The 23,876-nt window shown below is 39.5% G+C and overlaps 1 protein-coding gene across 6 annotated transcripts in view; it reads left to right on the top strand.

The window, feature by feature from the left end:
• LOC132979165 (dipeptidyl aminopeptidase-like protein 6) overlaps positions 1 to 23,876 on the top strand; it is a 75,287-nt gene that overhangs the window by 45,876 nt on the left and 5,535 nt on the right. For all 6 annotated transcript variants that reach the window (XM_061044729.1, XM_061044727.1, XM_061044726.1 and 3 more), the window contains 9 exons: positions 8,921 to 9,035; positions 11,335 to 11,433; positions 14,729 to 14,823; positions 14,949 to 15,023; positions 15,104 to 15,156; positions 15,554 to 15,635; positions 19,574 to 19,694; positions 22,718 to 22,872; positions 23,690 to 23,787. In XM_061044729.1, the coding sequence (XP_060900712.1) occupies positions 8,921 to 9,035; positions 11,335 to 11,433; positions 14,729 to 14,823; positions 14,949 to 15,023; positions 15,104 to 15,156; positions 15,554 to 15,635; positions 19,574 to 19,694; positions 22,718 to 22,872; positions 23,690 to 23,787 (893 nt within the window). The remainder of the gene's footprint in view (positions 1 to 8,920; positions 9,036 to 11,334; positions 11,434 to 14,728; positions 14,824 to 14,948; positions 15,024 to 15,103; positions 15,157 to 15,553; positions 15,636 to 19,573; positions 19,695 to 22,717; positions 22,873 to 23,689; positions 23,788 to 23,876) is intronic.

Raw genomic sequence — 23,876 nt, 5'->3', positions numbered from 1 at the left:
ATTGATGGTGCTGGGCAATAATAAACAATACAATAAGCTACTTCGCTGTAGGAAGGAAGGAAGGAAAGGAAAATCTGGAATCCCCAAAATCACCAGCTCATAAATGGTTGGTGTGTGTGTGTGTGTGTGTGTGTGTGTGTGTGTGTGTGTGTGTGTGTGTCTCTCTCTCTTTAAATCTTAAACAAAGCTCATTTCAAAGATTCAGTTATCACTGTGCCAGACAGATTTCAAGCTCTTTAAACTTATTTCTTTTTAGAAGATAAACTCATGCACCTGCTGCTAAATGTTGGAGGACAGTGCTGGAGCACAAATGAGACCCAGGCAAGTTGTCATGCCAACAAGTTAAAAATAAAAGACATGTCTAAAGTGTGATTGCTTTATTCAAAAAATGAGAATCAAGCACAAGATATGTTTGGCAGCATTTGGCATAGCATTACCCTGATCCCTCACCTATTAAGGAATAGTCATCGCGGCTATTATCCTCATCCTAAAATCTATTTTATTTTAGTCCCAAAGCCTACACTGTTTTCTGTCCACGTAGCAGTGCGTTTTAAGCTAACTTGATATAACAAATTAAAAAAAAAGGTTAACCTTGTGAACAGATCTGCTCAAGTCCTGAATATAGATGTGGCCCCACATTGGGTACTAAGTTTTGGGCGGCAGTCTGTAGGGACTTGGGTTGGGAACCGGAGGGTCGCTGGTTCAAGTCCCGGTGCAGACCAAAGTATGGAGGTTGATCAGGTTGCTGGAGAGGTGCCAGGTCACTTCCTGAGTACTGCTCAGGCACTCTTTCATGTGCAGCCCCTCACTCTGACATCTATCCATGAATGCATGTCCATACCAGGTCTTGTTTGTGCACGTGTGTATTTCGAGCCTGTGTGTGTGAGAAGCATGTGTCTTTACAGAGTGTAAACCAGAGTTTTCCCTTGGGCATTAATAAAGTATGTACAAAATGAAAAAAAAAGATACAAAATTAGCACTAGCATGGAGCCCATTCAGTCAGAAAGCTTTTCTCTTCTACTAGAAGTCATCTCTGTGTATCTGATGTGGAACATTTGAATTTAAGACTAAACTGTGATCTTTTACAAGCAGTTTGATTGGCTAGTTATTTAGAAAGGGAAGTGTTTCTGACCGTAGGTCCAAAGGCAAACTTATCTTATGAGTGAATGAAAGTGTATGGACACTGTAAGTTTGAGATTTTTTTTTTTCGGTACTAAAATGCTTATGCTAGCATGTTGTGCATCTGTAAAGAACAGCTGTACATCCTCAGTGAACTGCTACCATTACTGTACGTTTAAGTATATTACTATTGAGCTTCTTCGCATTGCGACTGCTATGTTTTCTTTTGTATATATGTTTTTTGTATGTTAGGTAATCCTTTATTTTTGGTCAGTTTTTACATGTTAATATGCCCACTTTGTTGCATTAAAAGTTTCTGTTTAAAGGGCCCATATTATTATTATATCTTTAGTGTGTTTTCCAAGTGTCCTGTGCATGTTTAGGCACATCTATGTGCAAAAATTCAAAGTCAGCGGAAACGTGGCTTCTCCTACGTCCTCCTGTTAGCTGCAGCATTAGCTGCATGTAACGCTCGGTTCTAGACCTCCTCGATAAAAATTTGTCAGTGTGACATCTTGTCAGTGTGATATCACTGATCTAAGCCCATTAGCTCGTTGTGGTAAGCCCAGCAGCTCATGTTGCACGCCCATTAACTTCTGTAGCATTCCCATGATATGCCGTAGCCTGCGGTAGCACAGTATTGCTAAGGTGCTAATGTTTTTGCTCCCCGGCCCTTGGAGCCAGTGTGGCTGAGCGACTGACCGATCACGACAGAGCCGACAGGCCGACCAATCAGATCAGACTTGGCACACGTGGGAACTCTGAACGTGGGCACTTCAGAGCCTTAGAGAGAGAGTCAGAAGCGAGCCGGTGCATGGAGCGGCAGTACATGAAAACAGACACTTTTTTTGAACTTTAGCTATTGTGAACATACTTTAGTAGGTACATAGATTAAATATACAAACCCCAAAAAGGGCATAATATGGGCTCTTTAAGTCACTCTGAAACACAGGTAGACTAAATGTCAGGTGGATTGTTAGGTCTCACTAGTTCAAAAGTCAAATGCAGCAGATTAAAACACACAGAGACAAATATGCATCCAGAAAACATTGCTTCAAAGACATCCCACTCCTTGCTGTAATGTGTCTGTTTTCAGTTATTTTTTAATAAGACACACACTGATTTGGTGAAATTTAACTTATATTGTCAACAAACAGAACAGTTGAGCTGACTGGAAGAGTTTAAAAGTCTGGCAGAGAAAAAGCTTCTCTTCAGGTGTTGAATAATTGATTCACAGGTGAAATCAAATAATGGCATAAAAGGCAGCAGCTTAAATCATTTAATATTATTTTGACTTGTTGTGAAAGAACAACACAATGCACTCGTCTACTTTTCACTTACCCTCATCCATAAAGCAATGGTGCCTTTAGTAATGCTAGTGCAATGACCATCACCACTGCTATACTACTACTACAACTACTACTGCTATAGACCAGTGGTTCCCAAAGTGGGGGTCGGGACCCCCTGGGGGGTCGCCAGCCACTAAGAGGGGGGTCACGAGATGCCTTCCATAAAAAATAAAAAATAATTTAAAAGTGCATAAGTATATATTTTTACCCATTTTTGTAAATATACAAAAAGTAGTCCAATGTCATATAAGACATGTGAAATTATTTTTTTTTTATAGTTTTTAGGCTGTTGTATTATTTTGTGTTACTAGTTTTTGGATAGGTTTATTAGTGTGTGCGTGGCTGTCGCTACGTTATATACCTAACTAACCACCTTAAAGAACAGTGGTGGGTCCCCAGTTTCTGTCACCCTTATTTTGGGGGTCACAACCTAAAAAGTTTGGGAACCCCTGCTATAGACCATTCATTCATTAATTAAAAAAAAGGACAGAGTAGCAATATGTTCAAACCTCATGGTCTTATATCAAAGCTGTGACAGGCAACTTTGTGGAAACCAGAAATGATCAGCTTTTGAGCTTAATGGAGAGTTTTTGCATCTTTCAGCTCTTTGTTTTGGTCTTAGATCCTGTAAGACTTACTGCTCTCATAAATTATTTTCTAGCCGCAGCAAGCAGCAGTACTGAACATGTGTGGAAGATAAAGTTAAACTTTATGTAACATTGTTTTCAACTTACACATTACCGAATCAACAGGGAGCAAACTCTATATGTCCTTCTTTCTTTGAAACTTTTTCTATTTTTATTTTATATATATTTATTTATACGTTTCTAATTTACTGTGCTGTTTTGGATTTGGTTTACATGACTGTTCACAGAGTATTTTTCTACTTCTACATTTGCATCTGTCCTGAAGAGATGATTTATACATTTGTGTTTTTATTGATCTTATTGGATGAGACTTCTATCTCCTATATGCCCTGATTGGTGGAACTTTGAGCACTGTTATCATTATTATACTTTTTTTTTTATCATGTTTTAGTAGGTTTTAAAGAGTTGTTCTTCTCTCTGATGTGTTGTTCCTTGTTACATCTGTTTTGTAATCTGTGTGTCATGATGGACTTCAATCTTGCTGGCTGCAAACAAATCTGCCTAGGGGTAAAAAAGCCACCTGAACCTGAACCATACCAGAGGTTATTTTTTACACAATAACATGTAGGCTACATTTCTACAGGTTACATTATCTCAACTGAACAACATTTAGCTTCTTTGTCTCAGCTCAGTTGGGTCTGATCCTCACTCTCCATGTTTTCAAAAGTGGACAAAGACTGGCTGTGCATACAGAGGCATGGCTGATATCCTACTATCTATCCATGAAGCATAAGCCAGCTGGCATGAATTCTTAATCTCACTCATGAATGCTCATGATTTATTGATGCTGTTCCAGAGGAAAAGTTTACCCCCACGTCCACAGGCTACAGCTCCACTCTGAAATTTGAATGTTCTTCTCAGACAGCGACTATGTTACAGTGGAGACGTATATCGCGTGTCCAGTGTCGGATGTCTTTAGACGGCTGAAGTTTGTTTTCGTTTCACATGTCTATGTTTCGTCGGTATTTGAAGCCATCTTGTGTCCTGAGTTAATTTTGTGAGCTGGGCTGTAACATTAGTCCCCACTGTACTGTACCGCTGGCAGCCTCCTCACTGCAAATCTGACTCTTTTGGTTCCCTTGGAAACCAGGTGCTCAGAGATCAGGAAAGATCTATTTCACACTTCAGCAGCGAGTGGAGACAAAGCTGGTTAGACAAAGGGAAAGTGGGAGGGAGGATTATAGGAAGAGACAGGAGGCAAAGAAAGCTTGACCTTAAAAAATGCTCTTATATCCTCTTTGTCTCAAAATAGAATGAAAATGGCAACAAATGGGTTGAAAAAGCTGCTTCCTCTCATGGGATTTTCTTCCCCTCAGTGTCATTGGTTTCTAAATGCACAGTTTGTTTGGATGTTGTGTCTGTTGGTGAAAATGGCTCCAGTTCTCATTTATTGATGATGCTTTTATTGTTATCATCTGTGAGGCATGCATGCCTACTCTTCTCACACACTCACAGGAGGAGAAGGCTTAATGCAGACATCTCTCCATAATACAAGGCCGAAAGGTCAAGTTTTGCTTTCAGACGCACTTCTGCCTCATTAAGAGCTCTTCAGAAAAGTCAGCAACCAGGGAACACTCGCTCAACGTCAGGGAAACCAAATGATGCATCTAAAGTCAGATTGTCTGTTATGGTTTTAATTTGAAGGAAACAATGCAGTTTTTTTTTTATGTGAGAAAAAAATCTGCCTGGCTGTGTTTGAAGCTCTGTGTTGTTTTGTGTTTGAGTAGGTGGGAGAAATGCTCCACTTTTCAAACAAGGATGATGCAGCCTGCAGGAATAAAGCTATCAAAGCTTAAACACGCTATTAACAGCGGATTGTGAGAGACAACAATTCTGTTCAGAAAATAAATGGAGCTACTTTTGAATCAGAGATTTAAATCCTTAAGTTCAGAATGGAGGCAGCCTGTTGTGTTTCTAACAAGAAATACAATAAATGAATTAGTTGATAAATGATGCAAGCCTTTTGATCATATCAGTCTTTTTCACAATCCAACTAGATTGAATTTCCAATCAAAAAGTACAACATATGATTGGATTTGATTTGTTATTCATTTTCTACAACAGTAAATGTCTTTACGTTACCTCGAATGCTTTTTAAGATTGATTTAACAGCTTTGGTCCTAACCATATTCAGATTACTGATATTTAAATAACCTACATATAAATGTTGATAAAACTCATGCCTTCACTTCAATGCATCAATAACTATACATTGTAAATATATAGTACTTTAGAATAATATGTATTGTGTATATTATTCTGAAATGAATAACGCTGAAGGAGGAGTACATTTGCAGGTTTAGATGCAATTTACTTCTTAAACTTTTGTGCTTAGACTCTTGTAAAAGTTTAACAGGTGTTATGAGCTAGCACCGGCTACACATGTGGAAAAAAAAAAAGCAAAAAGCTATCCCTAACCTGAAGTGTGACAGACAGATAAAACCCAGCTTTAACCCATTCTATATTCCCCTTCTATATTCTACATGTACAAAACAAAAAGATAAGGATAAAGAAGAAGAAGAAATTCCCTATCATGCCTATAAGTCAGACTTTTACAGAGTAATTCCACACAGTTGTACTAGTACACTGCACATACCAATGCACACACACAGAAAACTTTTGGTTAATGAATTTGAATATTATTCTGTATTCAGCTTGTTTTAGCATCATGGTTGAAGTTGTTCTGCTTTGAAGCGGAAATAATATCCACAAACATTTGTTTACATAAAACAGTTTCAGCGCAGCTTGCTTAATACTGTGATGTTTCTTCTTTGGAGGTTTTCCAAAAATCAATTGCCCCTTTTCTCTAATCGGATTTTCACCCTCCACACAGAGTCGTCAGTAAATAGAATCGCACACAACCATCTCTCTTATCTTCCTCTAACTTCAAACAGACTGACTCAGCGGTGGAAGAGATGAGTAATGTAATCTGCAGACTTTTAGTCCGTACAGAGGCTTTTCTCCAAACTCTCTCAGAGATTATACAGTGATACCTCCAAAGCAGTTTTGTTTCTACATTTGACATGTGACTTCTGTTGGATGTAAACGTGTCCGTGTAACAGCATGAAGGAGTTTAGGCAAATCAACCAAAATCAATCTTTACAACTTAATTCACTGCATTAGTTTTTATTGTGTGCCTTAAGGTCCTAAACTGCTTGTTTCTAAGTTTGTTCTCTGCATTGGTTTTTGCAAAATGAGTGGGTGATTAAAAATAAAAAGCAGTTTTCCTGATGGCTCTGTTGCCCACAGCCTAACTTGTCACAGGAAGTATCATAAGCATTGATCCCATCGTCCTTAAGTCAATGTTATGTATCCAGGCATATTGACAGTAAAGGTTAAGGGTTGTATCTGTGTCAGCTGGATTTAGGATTTCACAGTGTAAAAGGCAAATGTCCAACAGCATTTGATTGTTTTATTGATCTGAATCTTGGAACAGCTCCCTGACCTCTGAATGAATAAGCGGGTGTCTATTTACAGAAATGCCAAGCACTGAAGGGAAGCTACTCCTGCTCATCAGTTCGTCTGCATCCTACATTTCCACTGTCTGAATGAGTCCACAGGGCATGGGGGAGATGTATTTAAGATTGGAATAGCAGGCTGTCTTAAATAATCTTACCTTGTGCCTCTTGTTCTCTAGCACACTGAGTATAAACGGTGGAGGGAAAGAAACTAAACATTTAGTTACATGCCTCCTGGGCTGCCATCAAAGTGTCTGAACAGAATCAGCTGAGAGACACTTTCCTGTGTTTGTTGGTGTGGATCCAGCTGTCCCATTTATAGATCTGAACCTGTCTGTCAAGTAGAGGCTTCACCGAACTTGATACAGGACCAGGTTGCATTTAAAACCCCTACTTTGACTTATGTGCAGCCCTTTTCAGTGCAGATATACGAGGAAACAAGTGAGCAGATGCAGAAACAGGACGGTTATCGGCGTGCCTGTCAAAGCATCTCCTTTTTTTCTGTTTTATTGGCTTATAAAAAGGTCTGCGGTGATGGTTGATATCACAGACCTCTGCTGCACCAAGTCTTTTTCTATTAGAGCGTGATAACATAGGGACATTAATATCTTATGAATCCAGCACACACATCCATGCACCTTATCGCGCAACTCCTAACCTCTGCACCATAAATCAGCGTATTGATGTGCCTGCTGTTTTTCTATGTGTACTCATTGCCTTCACTATTGATTTGCAATGCTTCGAGACAAACTGTGCAGAGACAAGCTGATGCACCGGCGGCGAAAACACGCTCACATACACGTACTTTAAATTGGTACATTGCATTGAGTTAATTTTCATTTGAATTGAAGTCTTAAAAATATAAAATAAGATATTCTCTGTGTAAGAGTTGAGTCATCCATTTCCCTCCCACATGCACACACACACACCTCATTGCCTGGTGGATGGTTCACTGAGCCACACTGCACAACCTCTCAATGTAGGCAGACAGACACCAGGTCTAATTGGTAACAAGGATATCAGCAGCTGGACTGATACGGGTGGCTGGAGCTGCTCACTCTCCTCTCCAACTGTGGCCAGAGAAATGAATGTTCATGTGCCTCTGTGTGTCTGTGTGAGTCTGTCCATCTGTTTGACTTTCTGTCTGTGCACTCAGTGTTAAAGAAACCCTGGTTTCTGACATTTACTCGTCTTCAACCCTCTGGATATAGATTTAATTCATTCATGAAACTGATATAGTTCATTAAATAAATAGTCATTCATATGAAGGGATATTTACATGCAAATTGATGGCATTTCAGAGTAGCCTAAAGTGTTCCAAAATTATTATTAGTCCCTTTGATTGCATAAAGAATTCCCAAAAAGCCACCAACACACCAAACGAAGCTGTGAGGTTAAGTAAACTGGATATACCGAGGTGACAACTAGCCAAAAGCTGGCTGCAGCTACCTGTTTCTCAGAGTTACCACACCCTAAAGGATGCATTACTTTAAGCCTTAATGCAATTTAAACAGGTTAGGTTAATGTTTTATTCTGCTGAGAAGTGAGAAATATTTATTTAGGCCTAATGCGTATGGACTATCTTTTTAAGCCAGCCTCATGCGGCCACTCGAGGAATCGTTTTTTTTCAGTCCCTTTTTGGCTTTATTTCCTTAACTCTGAAAATTGCCACTTGGTTTAACCTGAATCTGCAGTTCTTCCAGTTAAATGTCCTGTTGCTTTGATATTGACACACTGTGTAAAGGAATGGATGACTGTGTTTGTGAAGAGCCCATCAGTTAAATCTCACACTCCTAAAAACGAGCCTCTGGATCTGTGTGTGAGACATCCTGCAGTCTTTAGAGGCCACCTGATTGCTTCCTCCTGCACTTCTACTGTTACAATGTTTTGTGTGCATTTTTGCAGTATGTGTCTCCAATAGCACTGATTAGCCATCTACCATCTGCTGCGCTGTGTGAGGAGAGTGGCTCGTTATTGTACCCGTTGGTGTAGCAACTCTCTGGCTATCAGGCAGAACTGCGGGGACTCTTCGTGTGGGAGCCGCGGGGAGCAGCTGGATGATGTGGGGTTACTGCACACAAGTGGCTGAGTTTTTGGCATCTGTATGACGAGGAATGAGCTGCCCCACGGCCAATCTCTGGCTCCGACTGTGACAGCACAACATACATCTGTTCAATGCATGATGAGATCATCTCGAAAATGCTGTGCATCCATTTAGAAACAAAACCCATCTTTCTTTGTTAAAACAGTGGATATCGAAAGACACTTTCCTAGCTAAATGTATGTGATATTTGTTTGCCTGTTTGAGTGTCCATGCACTAATGTAATGTGTCATGTTGTTTTTCAGGACCTGGTGGGCAGTGCTCCTCCCCAGAGGAACTGGAAAGGAATATCCATCGCCCTGCTGGTCATCGTCATCATCTGCTCCCTAATTGTCACCTCTGTCATCCTGCTGACCCCTCGTATGTACACACACACACACACACACACACACACACACACAGACACACTCTGTTCCACTCCCAAAGCTTCACTATTGTTGTTTTTGGTGACATATCCTAATATTCATACCAATTTCACTAAATTCTGTGTGAAGACATTCTAAAAAAACAAACAAATGACAAATAAAGGCCAAAGTAACAACACATTCACACTTAGAGACTTGTTTACGTTTTCTCTGCCTTCATACGTCTTTATTTGGCAGCTTTGACTTCCAGCCAGAGAGAGCAAAACATTTTACACCTCAGATAAGAGGTAGAGCGAGACAACATTATTCTGCCAAGGCTGCTCTACCATCTCACCCTGACTCTGTTAGTAGCTGATTATAGTTAGAAGTGCTAATGACTCAGAGTGCTAGACAAGCATTAGATGCAACGAGCCAGATGTTTAACTGACTCTGATCATGATTTCCTTAATGGAGGCAACAACACACACACATAGTTTTCACAAATCTATGTAGCTGCTTAAACATTTATTCTACACATTGCACCGACTTTAAGTTAGAAACAGCAAAACATTTTACACAATGAAGACTAAACCTAAGAGGCGGCCTTCCTATTTGACGACATCAGGATCTGCCTCAAAATACATGCAGTGCTAGACAGTAACAGACGGAAGATGAACCACAATGTTGAAACACACATAAAAGTTTGAAAAATGTCAAGAACTAAAATAACTCAAAGATCTTAAATCATCTGCATCCCTTGGATAATAGCATTCCAACAAAGTGCATTACAACATTTCAAGTTCTATGCAAAAGGACAAACCGGAAAAACAATTTGACAAGAGCATGATTTTTTACTGTTGAGCTTTTCTCTCCTTTAATTCAAGGAGGTGAATTTGAGTTAATTCAAAACTCAAACAGTGCTTAAAAATAACTGGAAACATGGGCCAGATGTGCCACATGTTGCATGTTCATTGAAAAATGGCTGAAAATATTGTAAAGTGCATTTTTTCCCTATTTTATAATCTTGCAAAGAAAAAAGGGTGGAGAAAACAACCTTGTTTGTTTTTGTTGTGGCTTTATTTTATAACAAATTCACTGAAATGACTGAATAGTGTTAGCTGTCCTGCTTAGTAAGGATTACTGAAAATCTTGATACTCAGTGAAATTCACAGACACACACAGCTACCTCAGTACACACATATTCTGCATACAGGTGGGCTTTAAATGTAGTATTTCAAACACATCTAAAGTGATTCCTCTTTCTCTTTCTTCCTCTGCATTTCCGCACATGACAGACAGTTATTTTAATTGAATAACCTTTATTCAAGGGGGCAACGTTTTAAAGCTGACAGTGTTTCTCCTGTTGGTGATTGTGTACCTGTTTTACACCGAGTGGAGGTCAGCATCTCACTAGGTAATGGGCCGTTTAATGAGTAATGCCATTCAGAGCTGTTTAATGGGGATGATTATGCCGTAAAAGCTGCCGCCATTTGTCAGATTGGCATCGCATCAGAGATACCATTTGCCTCATTTTGGAAATTAGCTTCCCCCACTCACTCTGCCAGACAAGAGAAATTCTCTGATTTTTTTTTTTTCAGTTGACAAACACTTTACAATGTCTGATGGGGGTACTTCAAGACTCAGTTCTTGTCGCTCAGTCACAATGTGAAGCCTGTTGAAGAATCTGCCGGAGTGCTGTTTTGTGCTGTAACTCTGTTCTGTCAGCCATCTTGACATTTCCTGTCTGACAGTTTTGTTCTTGACTAAAAGTGAAGACAGTTATGAACACACTCCTCTTTCACTTTTACCACATCCACCACAGTCATTCCCAGGTCGGGGTTCAGCTGTCAGATCAAGATTTCATTTTGAGTTTTGAGGATGGAAGAAGTTATTCCCCCCCCCCCCCCCCCTCCCCCCCTCCCCCCCTCGCTGCTGAAAAAATGAAGCCAGCAGATATGAACTGAAGCTCACAGATCAATAGTGCAATATAAGGGGCCTCTTTCTTGTTTGTACCTTCTTCTAAATTGCTCTAACTACAGTGAGTAGTAGTTGTTAGAGGTTCTATCTCCAGAAAGAAAATAAAAAAAAATTGTGAGGTGACGAGGGGCTTTTGTGCATGGTTACAGCCCCCTAGACAAAGACGCATGACAATATATATTTTTTCCTCAGTTAAGCTCTGAAAGTAAAATCACAGGCTTGAATCTTTTAAAACAATTCTTAAAGTGTTCTCAGATAATCCCTTGTAAGTAGACATGTGAGCTGCTTTGTGTCTTTTATAATCTATGGATATTTATTTCTTTGTTTGCACTGTACAGGTGAAGATGACAGCCTTGCCCTTAAGAAGAAAGTAACCATCGAGGATGTTTTTGGTCCTGACCTTCGCATCCACGACCCAGAAGCCAAATGGCTCAGCGGTGAGTGACTGGTTTGGCATTTTGCATCTGCCTCTCATGTCAAAATGCACAACATATCCAGACACATAATGTCAGTCTTTGCTATTGTTCATGCTTCAGAATACACCATCAGTGTTCAAATCTGACACACTGTCTTGAATGTTTCATATAGTTAGAGAAGTTGTTGCTTCATGTGTCAGGGACAAACAAGTTCCTACATAAGGTAAAAATCGACATTGCAATATCATGAAATAGTAACAGTAAAAAAAATAACAGCACATAGCGAGCTCTTCCTAGAACACGTCTAGTTTAACAACACATATTTTCAACCAAAAACAAACAAAATAAAAGTCTAAGAAATTCATGCTCTCACAAAGAAGTGAAACCCCTGAATAGTAATATAACAAGAGATATTCGCTGCCAGAGAAAGACACAACCAGCATACATAAACAGCCAAGTCAAAACCCTATCAACTCCGCCTGAAGTACTTCTTATAACATCAAATACTAAAACTTAAAAGTCTCTGAGGGGAATTAATGGATCTAGCTGGAGGGCAGTTTGCAGTTCCTACAATGTTAAAAGTGAATAACACCTGAAGCTATATTCTGCTAAGGTTCATATGTGCATATGAGATATGGAGGCATAAGCAGTTTGTGGATTGTGTAATGTACTTTAAAATGTGACAAGACTTGTAAGGTTGCTTTACCTTTGGAGCCTAATAGATGAAAATGAGCAATCAAATGTAAAACCTTGCCTTCAGTGTCTCGTAAAAAAAATGGAATTGAAATCTTGTTCACATGAGTCTGCCTGGTAAAGAAGGTATTTGTTAAAAATGAAGCTCAGTGGGGATTATTTTGCCAAATAACATTGAATATCTAAAAGACACAAATGTTATGCTATGTTATGTTTTATAAACCAATCATGTTGTTCACTAAGCGTACAATCACAAGCTCCGAAATGAACAGATGTACTCAAGCAGAGGTTTGCTGTGGCCTCTGCGACCTTTACAAATAAGTAAGTAGGAAGCACCCACCTGAGCTCGTAAATGTTGGATCAGTGGAATCGCTGCCCTCTGGTGTTGGACAGGAAAAGTGTATGAAACATTTTCAGGTTCTGTGTGATGAACTGAATAAATTATACTCTATTTGAGATGTATGCCTGGATTGTGTTGTGATCTCTAGTCAGCAGTCTGACCAGTGTGAAGAACATTAACTTCGTAATACTTGAAATTACTCCTTTTGTCCTTAAGGATTTGAATAGCATTCATACAACAAATGATGGTAAGGTTCTAGGAATATTTTAATCAAAGTGTAAAATGATTAATATCCAAGATGACAGAGATGCCCCTAATATGTAAAAGGGATAACTGAACAAGTTTAAGAAACTATTACATGGCTTCATTTTCCACATATGACACATTATCATGTGGGACAAACAGGTGTAAAGTTACTCCAGTAAACAACAACAAAATCTCAAAAATATACCCCTGAAAGGAACTTTTGAGGTGTATTTTTACCATACAAAAAAAATATGATGGCATGTTTGGAAGCCTTTGACTGCACCACACTCTTCCTCTGTTAATGGAGTTTTTAAAAGAGAAAAGTGAGCTACTTAAAGCTTCAGGTAAAAAAAACTAAACGTGCAATTTGAGTGAAGAATGTGTAGTCAACCAGCTAGAAAGAGAGATATTACAAATGTGTGTTTTAAATCATACCAAGTAAACCTATATGTAGCTTTAAGAGAAGACCTGGAGACTGTTTACCTCATGATCTTTGGTGTTCTATAACATCTTAACAAGTTTGTTTTTGTCTATTTGCACACATAACAGTTTAAAGAGTACAAACTGGTTGAACTTCACTCATTAGAACCATTAATTAGACGGACTACGCTTGAACACACTTGCTGACTTGCATACTTTTGAATGCAGCTGTGTCTTATATAACTTCACATCCTCACCTGCACACGTGTGACAGAAACATTACAACCTTCTATGTGTCCTTTTGTCCTACCGAGCAAACTGCTCTTTCTTACATTACCGGCTTATTAATATGTAATTACTTAAGTTCCTGTTTTTTTTTCTGTGCCCTTCATTTACACCCGAAACGTCCTCAGCACCTGACGAAAGCCTGGCACTCAATTGTGCGTCATTGCATCCTGTCAGTTAAGTTAATGCAATCAACTCCCATTTGGCGCTAATGACCTTCTGATAACAATCCCGATGGGACAAGCTCACACTCTAGTAGTCCTCTCATCAATATTTTGTGGGCTTCATTCACAGCGATGCGTAATTGATCCCCGCTGCTCTTTGATCACCGCCTGCCTCAGTAGTCTTTGGACTCACCTCTGAGTTTCTCCCACAGACTCACATCCAAAGACAAAGGATTCAACCTTCAGACAGAGCTCTAATACAAAGAGCTGCTGCTGTGTGTCTGAAACATTCATATTCTTCAGATAAAACAGAATATAACATACTCCAACTTGAAAACACTTGAAACAAGGACGCAAAAGGGAACATCTGTGGCTGAATCCACTCGGGAATATCTACTTTTAATATAGGAGAAAGAAAAGCAGCTCAAATCTTTTCATAGAAATGTTTTTTTTCTTCGTTATCGCAGTTCTCCTCCGACACTCACTTGCTTTTTCAGAAAGCAAGAAAAGTACAACAGCATTATAACAGTAAGCAGGGCAGACATGCTGTGCCAGCCGGGATCGATGACAGAGCCCTTTTAATGAATGTTGTCCATTAGAAGACAACGTTTTTGAAATTCAAGTCAGGTAGCAAAATAGCCGTAATGAAACAGAAAAGCAAGAGAAAAAAAACTCCAGAACCAATGTTGCTTGGTTACAGGCGATTTTTAATAAAACAATTCCCCCCCAAGAAAAAAAAAACATACAAATATGTTTGCTACCATGCTAAGCAGGTAGTGACCATACATTAGCAGGTTAAGAGCAACATAAGTTCTCAAGAAGATGAACAAGTACAACTAAAAAAGCGAGTGAATGTTGAACCTGTATTTGGCAGAAGGACAAAAACATAACTCAAAAGGAATGGCTATGGTGTGTAACTAAGCTACTGAGCTACTGCAACAAATGACACACTGTATAACAACTTCAAGGTTGATTATACTGTATGTCAATGTAGTTTGTACAAAGCTCTAAGTGGCTCAACATTTTTACCTGTAATAAGAATAAAGCTTACTAATGTTAATTGATAGAGGTGGATGACAGAAAAATGTAAAGATGAAGAGTAAATACTTATGGTAGTTTCTTCATTTCCTTCTTTCTCATGGTGCCTTTTTTTATTTGTCATTTACAGACAATGAGCTTCTGTATCGTACCAGGGATGGGGATGTTGTCAAGCTTAATGCTGACACAAAGGCGGGAACTGTTATCGTGCCGCACCAGTTGTTTGTGAGTATCATCTTACTCCAGCATTGTTTCCTTTTTGAATTTACTCCAAGAGCGGTATGTAAACCCTCTCCTGCTGCTGTACTGGGTGTGTAACAAACCACGAGTTTGTTTTTGATCCCATCCAGGACAGATCCAGAGCCGCCAAGTACCAAGTGTCTCCAGACATGCAGCATGTTCTGTTTGCCTTTGAAGTGAAACCGGTGAGAAACACTCGCACAGAACTACGTAACGGCATAATTCTTCTCATAGGCTTAAACTGTGATGTTGTTTGTTTCTGCAGATCTACCAACACTCCTATGTGGCCAAGTATATTATTTACAGCCTTGTGACACAGTAAGAACCACATCTGTTGTGTTTTCGTTTCATTGTCTCTCGTCTTCTTGTCCCGTTTCTACTGCCTTAGATCTTTGAGTGGACTAAAATAAACCCTCAGCCTGACCTCATATGGTCCATTGACTTTTGCTGACCCCTTTTGGGAATATATTTAAGTTGTTCTGTGTATTGCATTCAGCCTGCCCTGTTTTTAGACTTTCATCCATCTCTGTCTGTTTATTACCCTACTGTCCTGTATTTGTAGGGAGCCTCACAAAGTCAGTCAGTGCAACAAAAAAAAAATTGGATGATTGATGAACCCTTCAGTGAGGGAACAAGTAAACAAAAAAACCACAGGACTTCTTGCTCTGAAATCAGACAAATATTTTGCTGAATCTTTTACTCGTTTTCTCCACAGGGAAACTTGGCCTCTAAATCCTCCGGAGGTGCATGAAGCTGCCCTGCAGTTTGCTGGATGGGGACCCCGGGGCCAGCAGCTGGTAAGGAGGCTGCACACTCGAGATTACACTCAGTGAATGCTGGCACACAGGTGGAGATCTGTCAGAGTCAGCATGGCATTGCAGAGGAGGCACTGCAGTGATTTACGGTTTTGTCACAGTAGAGCAGACAAACTATGTGCCAGTAAGAGGTTTTGGTATGCTGAAATGATAGCTAAAAGGGTTCAAGTCTGAAATCTCCTTGATTTGACCTGTCTACTTTCACCACTTTGTTACAACACATGGGCTGATGAGAGCCACAGTGGCAGATGGCATCTCCATGGCATGACCCGTGGCTTGGACAGGCTGAGGTTGTTGAGGGTGTGAAAACACACAGCATTGTGTGTGTGTGTGTGTGTGTGTGTGTGTGTGTGTGTGTGTGTGTGTGTGTGTGTGTGTGTGTGTGTGTGTGTGTGTGTGTGTGTGTGTGTGTGTGTGTGTGTGTGTGTGTGTGTGTGTGTGTGTGTGTGTCCAGTTGGGGAGTATAAAACACAACAGTAGTTTTGTCCGGTTGGGCAAGCATTCATTGCAGTTTCATTTGGCACTTTAATTCATTCATTTAACTTTTTTTTTTTTTTTTATCTTTTCTGAGCTATTTCTTTGTCTCTTTGTCAGCAGGATTACAGAAATAAATTGCACATTTTTTAAAATGTGAAACTTGGTCGATGGGTGAAGCATGTGCCAAGGAAGAAGTCATTTAGTTTTGGAACAGATCAGAGACACACACAAGCAATAGAAGGAGATTGTTGGCCTTGAAGGTGGTATGCATTTTAAAGAGTGAGGGAGCAAGCAAAAAAGAACTTGTTCCAAATTGAAATACTTTCTGAAATCTGAATAGTTGCAGGAATACTTGTAGCACAAAGCCTGCTTAACGGTTTACCCAAATTCATTGAATTAATTCAGTCAACAGTGGCTTCTCCCTGTAAAAAAGGACTGTCTGGGTTTTCTTTTGAAACTATTTTCAAAGATTCAGAGTTAATTGTGTTTGAATACTTATTACCTGTTATAAATCATTACAAGTAGAGCTTATTATTGTTTATAAATGCAATCACTATTCTTTAAAATTTTGAAATCCACACGCACAACAAATAACTTTATGTTCAAATGAGCTCTAAGTCAGAGAACTCTGAAATACAGTTGAATGCTTAAAAAAAAAAAAAAAAATGGAACTAACCAAACAAATAAACATCAGATTCCTTAGAGTGACTCTTAGTAGAAAAAAACAAAACAATGAAGGAAACTGTTCAACATCGTAAGGGAGGCAGTTGTAGCAACTTGTCAGACACAAGGTAGCCATGCCCTCAAGCATACCCTGCTTTATGTTTCCTTTCTCTCCTCATAGGATTATAGTTGAATACATTCACATCTTGCTGTATTGAACATATATATTAATGTTTAATAAAGTAACCAATCAAGTGAGAGGGTTGGACATATTCTCATAGACTTCATTAGACTTCCTTTTGCAACTGGTGGAGTCGCCCCCTGCTGGCCAGTAAATAAAGTTTTGAGCTAATTAAAGCATAATGGCATCTTTATTCTTTAACGTGTTTAACTGTGCAATTGACCCTGTCACCTGTTTTGTTCTATTCTTTCATTTAATACTTCTCTTCCAGAATTAGTTTCTGCATGGATTGTGGTTCCCTGACAACTGACAGCTGTGTGTTTCACGGTGTTACACACACTTGACAGCTTCCTTGTCGTCCATAATTGCTTTTCAAACCATTAGCTTAAATCACAGATACACTACTGTTAGGAAATAATAACATTTCAAGTGTGCTACGAGACTTTGCCTTTACCTTGTCAAATGAAGACATTTGCATATGGTAATAGTGTTCCTCATTGTTTCTTGTGCGACTCTGTAACTCAGTGTTTGATTTAATGAACAGCCGAGGTCATGGGAGACAAACGAGATGGACTCTCATGTCTTGTTTATGTCGGACCGAGCAAACATCAGACATGTTGACTTTTTCTTCTGCATCGTGTTTGAATAGAACGATTTCCGAGTTTCCTAAAACTGAAGCAATTTATCTCTTCATTCATCAGAACCGACTACACATGAGAGAGGTGTGTGTGTGTGAGCGTCTGTGGGGGAATGACTGTGTGCAGTGAGGCATCCTATGTACAGTGAGAAGAGAAGGGAGATGAATCCTCCCCTCATTAAACCACAAGCAATTACTCTAGCGTGACAGAGCACTCAGTGAGACTGGGGCAACACACACACACACACACACACACACACACACACACACACACACACACACACACACACACACACACACACACACACACACACAACAAAGAGATTATGATGACAAAAAAAGGAGGAAGGGAAAAAACAGCAGCATGAAATGAAAAAATAAAACCAGGAAAAGTATCCTGTGATGTAATTGGACAATATTTCACTAACTAGAAACACACTCGGACACGTACACAGTCTCGCACAAAAAAAAGAAATCCTTCTATTTGAGCTTCACAGGTATCTTTGAAGTTGCCTCTTTCATCCCTCCACCCTTTGGAATGTCTTTTTCTAGCCTTTTACTTACTTTATTTTTCCTCTCATCTAAACCCTTTGAAAAGTCATCCGATGAACGAGCATAAATCAAAAGTATGCCACCTGCTCTTTACAAATCATCCCAGGTTTCAGAGGCTCATGACGGCTAAACGCAATAACGAGGTTCTGTGCAGATAATGAGTGCCTCTAACCAAAAGGTTTGATTTGATGGTTTGAAAGATTTGACCGTGCATTGTGGCTTGAATCCATTTGTGCAGTTGAGTTTTGAGGGGAACGTGACCTTTCTGTAAAAGAAAATCTGAATTTTAGGGTTTCAATTTTTATGCAGTGCTTTGAAACCTGCCTGTGCTTTTCTTTTGGTCCGTGGCAGTTTTATAACATCCCCCAACCAGCAGCTTCCCTTTGCTTTTACAGAGCCCGGCGTTGATCTGTTTTCCTCAGATGTTGATCCCATAATATCAAACTTTGATTTTCTCAACAGCAGCCATAGATCAGAGTGTAAGGAGCTCTCTCTCTCTCTCTCTCTCTCTCCTTTCTTGAGTTTTGTACTGGAGATTTTCAGGCTTAGATTTAACTAAAGGGGTTTGATTTGACAGCATGGCTACCGAAACACAGCTTCAACCTCAGATACCAATCAATTCAGCATTGATTTCCTCATACTGGCACCAGGCTTAGTGAAGTAAAGAGTGTAGTGGAATGACAGAGGGGCTTTGTCTTAATTGCTTTAGATGATGAGTCATGTCATTAAGAATCAGCGGTCCGACCTGCTTGCCAGCCATTGTCTGATCCTGGCAGACAATTACATCAATAAAAACAAGAGTTGATTAGGTGCATGTGTATGACTTCTGGCATGCATGTGTGTGTTTTTGTATGTGTGTGTGTGTGTGCCTGCAGCGCCTCTTCCAGCTCCAGTTAATCAGAAACAGACAGAGTTTCACACTGTTTTGTAGAGGAATCCAGCTCAAACTGTAATTTGGCAGATTCAGTAAATACTGTGCTTATTGAGATTTACTTTTATTGGAAAAAAAAAAAAAAAAGAAAAAAAAGGATTTAAGATTTAGATTTAAGATTTTAAAAGATTTAAGATTTACTTTTATTGATCCCCGCAAGGGGAAATTTCAGTTTTTACACTCTGTAAGTCATGAACACACACACAGGCTGAAATATACACACACAGGCAGAAACAGGATCAGGCCATTGCAGGTGTTGACTGAGACTGTGTTAGCTTTCAAGTGTCATTGAGTATGAACCTATCTGGAATCTGGATCATGATGAAGTCATGTTGTGATAAAAAAAAAAAAGCAACAGGTGGTTTGGTGAAAACTAAAGGCTTGTGCTGCACATAAAATATATGAGAAAGAGTTATTACTGTCTGTATTACTGTAAAATTCAACATCACCTCCACCTCTGTCTTCATTTCTCTGTATAGATCTTCATTTTTGAAAACAACATCTACTACAGAGCGACAGTAGTGAGCCCAGCGATCCGCCTGGTGGCCACCGGTAAAGAGGGAGTCGTCTTCAATGGCCTCGCTGACTGGCTCTATGAGGGTAAGAAAATTGCAAACACGGTTATTCCAACACACAACCAGGCCGAGGATAAAATCATGTCCATCATTTCTGTGTTGCACATATACAACTCTCTACAGTGTTGCTAGACAGAGTAGGAGTATCTTTGAATTTTAAAAGTGAAACAAATGGAATAGGCTGAATCAAATTGGCTAACCGCTATGTGATATTTAAGCATCTCTTTTCACAATCATGGCATACCAACAAGATTTTTGGGGCCTACTGGGGGATTTGCAACCATTCAGTCCCTAAAGCATCGGTGAAGAGGACTGATGTCATGCTACATGGCTCCATGTTGATGTTCAAGTTTATCCCCAAATTGTTGGATTATCATAAAAACCTTTGTTTGCCTGACCAGCATTCATTGGGACTCTGTCTTTTTTCCACCTGATGAAAAAAAATATTTTGTGATCTAAAAACAGGAACCAGACGCAGCCAACACACAGAGAATGATGAGTAAACAAACAGCTTCAACTTCAACTTCTCTTTGATAGGTTGTCTCTATACACTCATTTGGACAGCTTCTGGCTTGGAGACATTCTTTCATTCTTTTGCATTAACATATTTAATAAGCTGATTAGGGTGGTTACTGTCTGCTCTTGAGAGTGTGTTTCTGTTTAGGGTTTCGCTAAAAATTGTAGTCTGCAACATTTTCACCTTTATAGATGGTGAGATCTATTGTAAAAGATTTATCTCCTTGGGACGATGCTCTTTTGTGAATGCCGAATAGTCAGCAGTAGAGTTCAAATACTGAACGAACTTGTAAGCGGTCCCATTCCAGATGACACAAATGTTGTCTATGTACCTTTTAAAGGGAGCAAGGTTACATAGGACAATAAAACACTTTATACACCTGACTAAAGTGCATATTAGGCTGATGATTCCATTGTTGAAATTAACATATTAATCACAGCCTCTTTAAGTCTATGACTCTAACACCAAGTCAAGAAAACGTATGTGGGAACTCATAGTCAGGGGTGTCAACAAACATAAAAGTATATATTGTATTAAACCAACTTATTATGAAGACCATTTGCTCGTCTCATGTGACACTTGCAACCTCCCCACCACCTCGAGGTGGGCAGATGTTTGTGCGCATGGTTCCGTTTGAGAAGGCCCAGCTGGATGTGTTTCAGTGCTCCTCCTACTCAAGACTTCCCATAGCTCGTCTTTGTGTTCAGGAAATGTAATTAATTCATGTCTTCTGTGCTGCAATCTCTCTCCGCAGATGTTCAAAAGGAAACACACTTGTAATTTATTATGAGACATTTTCTGATTAATGCATATGTGTGACAGACACTCCAATTATATTCATCTCGGATATTGTTTTGTTTACTGATTCGCTGCCATGATTGAGACTCCAATTCATTTATTCTAAAGTTTATATGTTTCTTTTTTAGAAAGGGAAGACTTCTGTAACAGGTATTGGTGATTATACATTTTGGATTGGTTATAAAGAGGGGTTGCTTTGGGTGATAATTGCAGTATTATTGGATAATGTAATTACAAAAGGCCAGTTATGAAGAGAGAAATTCAGCATCAGTTCATGGACTGCGTCAGGCTAATCGTTTTTTCATTAATGGGATTACTTCTTTGTTGGAGACACAGAACATGACATGAGAGAAATAATCAATTTTCAATGCTAAAGAACGATTTGTTGTGCTGTGTGTTCCCTCTATGTTTTATACATTTATCAGTGGATAACAGACTGTTTCACAAACACAGATACCGTGTAGCTGCGCTGCTTACACTGTGCTCTGTATTGTTCAGGTGAGGTTGAGTTGGCTACACGTGTTTACACGTGATCGAAGCTGAAGCTGCGTTATCGCTCTCTTTAGTATTTACTCCATTTCCCATACGCTCAACCTTGAGTGGATGACTTTCACATGAGCAGCATGGGATTTACAGTTGAGATGAGTGAATGTTTCCTGTAGAGAAGTAGGTGTGTGAGAAACATACGAGATCTCATGTTTGCATGTATGATAACCTGCACATGCCTGTGGGTGTCTGTGGTTGGTAGTGGGAACATCTGTCCTTCCCCTGCTAATGGAGGTTAAGATGTATGTTTGCCACTCGAAACAGTGATTGTTGTGGATAAATGTTGCTGTTACTGTTGGAGGTCAAATATAAATGCCATCATGTGCAAAGTCGTATGCCAAGCGACTTCTTAAATGTCCCAACCTTCAAAAAATATTGCAAACCACAAATGTGATGTAGTTCTCTAAATGGTTTTGTTTGTTATTCAAACTGGCCTTGAAACCCCCGCTGTGTTCCGACAAAGAAAGTTGGCCTTAGAGAGCGAAAGCGGTTACAGCGTGATCCTTACAAACGCTGACCCTCTAACAACACAGCTTCACCCTTTGCATTCCCAGTATTTTCATTTTGAATAACAAGATCACAACGTCCTCATCAAGGTTGAGATGATCAGTTTTCTTGTCAGTGAAAGGTTGTTGTTGATCATGAATGTGTGTTCAGAGTGCTTTCATGGAGCACTTCTGCCCCCTGCTGGAGGAAAATCAGCCCTCAGGAAACTGTAGGAAAAGGAAAATGAAGAAAGGGAGGGGGAGTAGAGGCTTTCAAAAGTAAGCACATCTTTCTTTTAAAGGGGAAATGTTTAGGACTGTTTGTCCTACTTTTCTCCAAAATGTCAGCTCCATCACTTACACACTACATCTGTGGCTCAATAAATACATTGTTGCAGCACACAGGGAATATATTGTTTAAAAAGAAATGTTTTAAATGATAAATACAAGACATATCCCCACATTAGTCCACTGGTTTCTTTAAAACATCACAGTCAAGGTCGGTTATGTTGTAGCAGTGGTCAAAAAAAAAAAACAGTCATGAAAAAAAAGAATATAAGAAAGAAAAAGAATCAAAAAAGATATACAAGTGGAAAGTAAAACAATGGCACAGAATTATTCTAAATCTTGAAACTTGTATCAGTTGTTCTCTGTCATGAATTCCTCAAGGTGTGTAATATGTGTTCTTCTTTCTTTTAACAGAGGAGATCCTGCAGACCCACATAGCCCACTGGTGGTCTCCAGACGGGCTGCGTCTGGCCTACATGACCATCAACGACACGCTGGTGCCTAAGATGGAAGTTCCCTTCTTCACAGGAATGCCCTACCCTGCCAGTCTGGAGTACCACTACCCAAAGGCATGTCTAAAAAAAAACAATAGGCTGTAAAGTTTTACATTGCAATGTTAAAACAATTATACAGCTCATAGTCAGGGCCCCTGTTACTACTTTCTTATGTCCTTTTAGGCTAAATAAGGCAGTCTGCGAACATCAGACTGAAACAGTTATCAATAGCTGATAAAAAAACAATATTGAATATTAAACTTTCATTCATCAGGTGGACGGAAACAAAATCAGTTACCAGTGACAATTAAGTCTGTTTCTGGATATTTGGAGACTTTTATAACCTTCTAAATGACTTTCTTTTAACCGCAGGATAATTTTGTGAACTACACTACCAGTCTTTCACCTAAGAAAAGGAATATCTCTCATTGTTGTTTTGATTCAGAGAGAGAATCGCAATATTTGAAAGGGGTTAAAGATGTTTTTGTCATTCAGCTCTTGGAACATTTTTCATCCAGATTTCTTAGAAAGACTTTGGCGGTTCATGAAATGCTTTTTGTATCTTGACAAGTATTTTAAAATGGCTTTAAGCGTTTCTTTTCTTTTAAATGGCAGAGTAATGGTCTTTCAGGGATAATGAAGTAGGATTGTAAATGTTACTATACAATATGCCAAACATGTGCTCCTTGATGTATAAATAATCTTCCTTTTGCCACATCAACTTAAAAGGTGTTGTTGTGAATGTTGTGAACACAAGTGGTCACTGCTGTTCCCCCGTGATGTTGTTGTTGTTCACTGAGGTGTTTGATTGATTGACAACGGAAAGACGGCTCATCACTGTCTGAAACTGAAATCCAGTCTGACCTATTGTATTTCCTGTTGGCCCCGACAGGCCGGGGAGGAAAACCCTGTAGTGCACCTGTCAGTGGTGAGCCTCAACGGTCCCCTGCATACTGTGGTGATGAAGAAACCTGATGACCCCAGGATAGGGTGAGTGACAGTCCAACAGTAACTTATAATTTATGAAGTTACAAGCCCCCAAAAGTAGCCCTGGAGCATTTTGCCGAGGTGTGGGAGAG

Source organism: Labrus mixtus, chromosome 8 (assembly GCF_963584025.1).
Source record: "Labrus mixtus chromosome 8, fLabMix1.1, whole genome shotgun sequence".
Lineage (NCBI taxonomy): Eukaryota > Metazoa > Chordata > Actinopteri > Labriformes > Labridae > Labrus > Labrus mixtus.
This window is presented reverse-complemented; position numbering and strand designations above follow the sequence as displayed.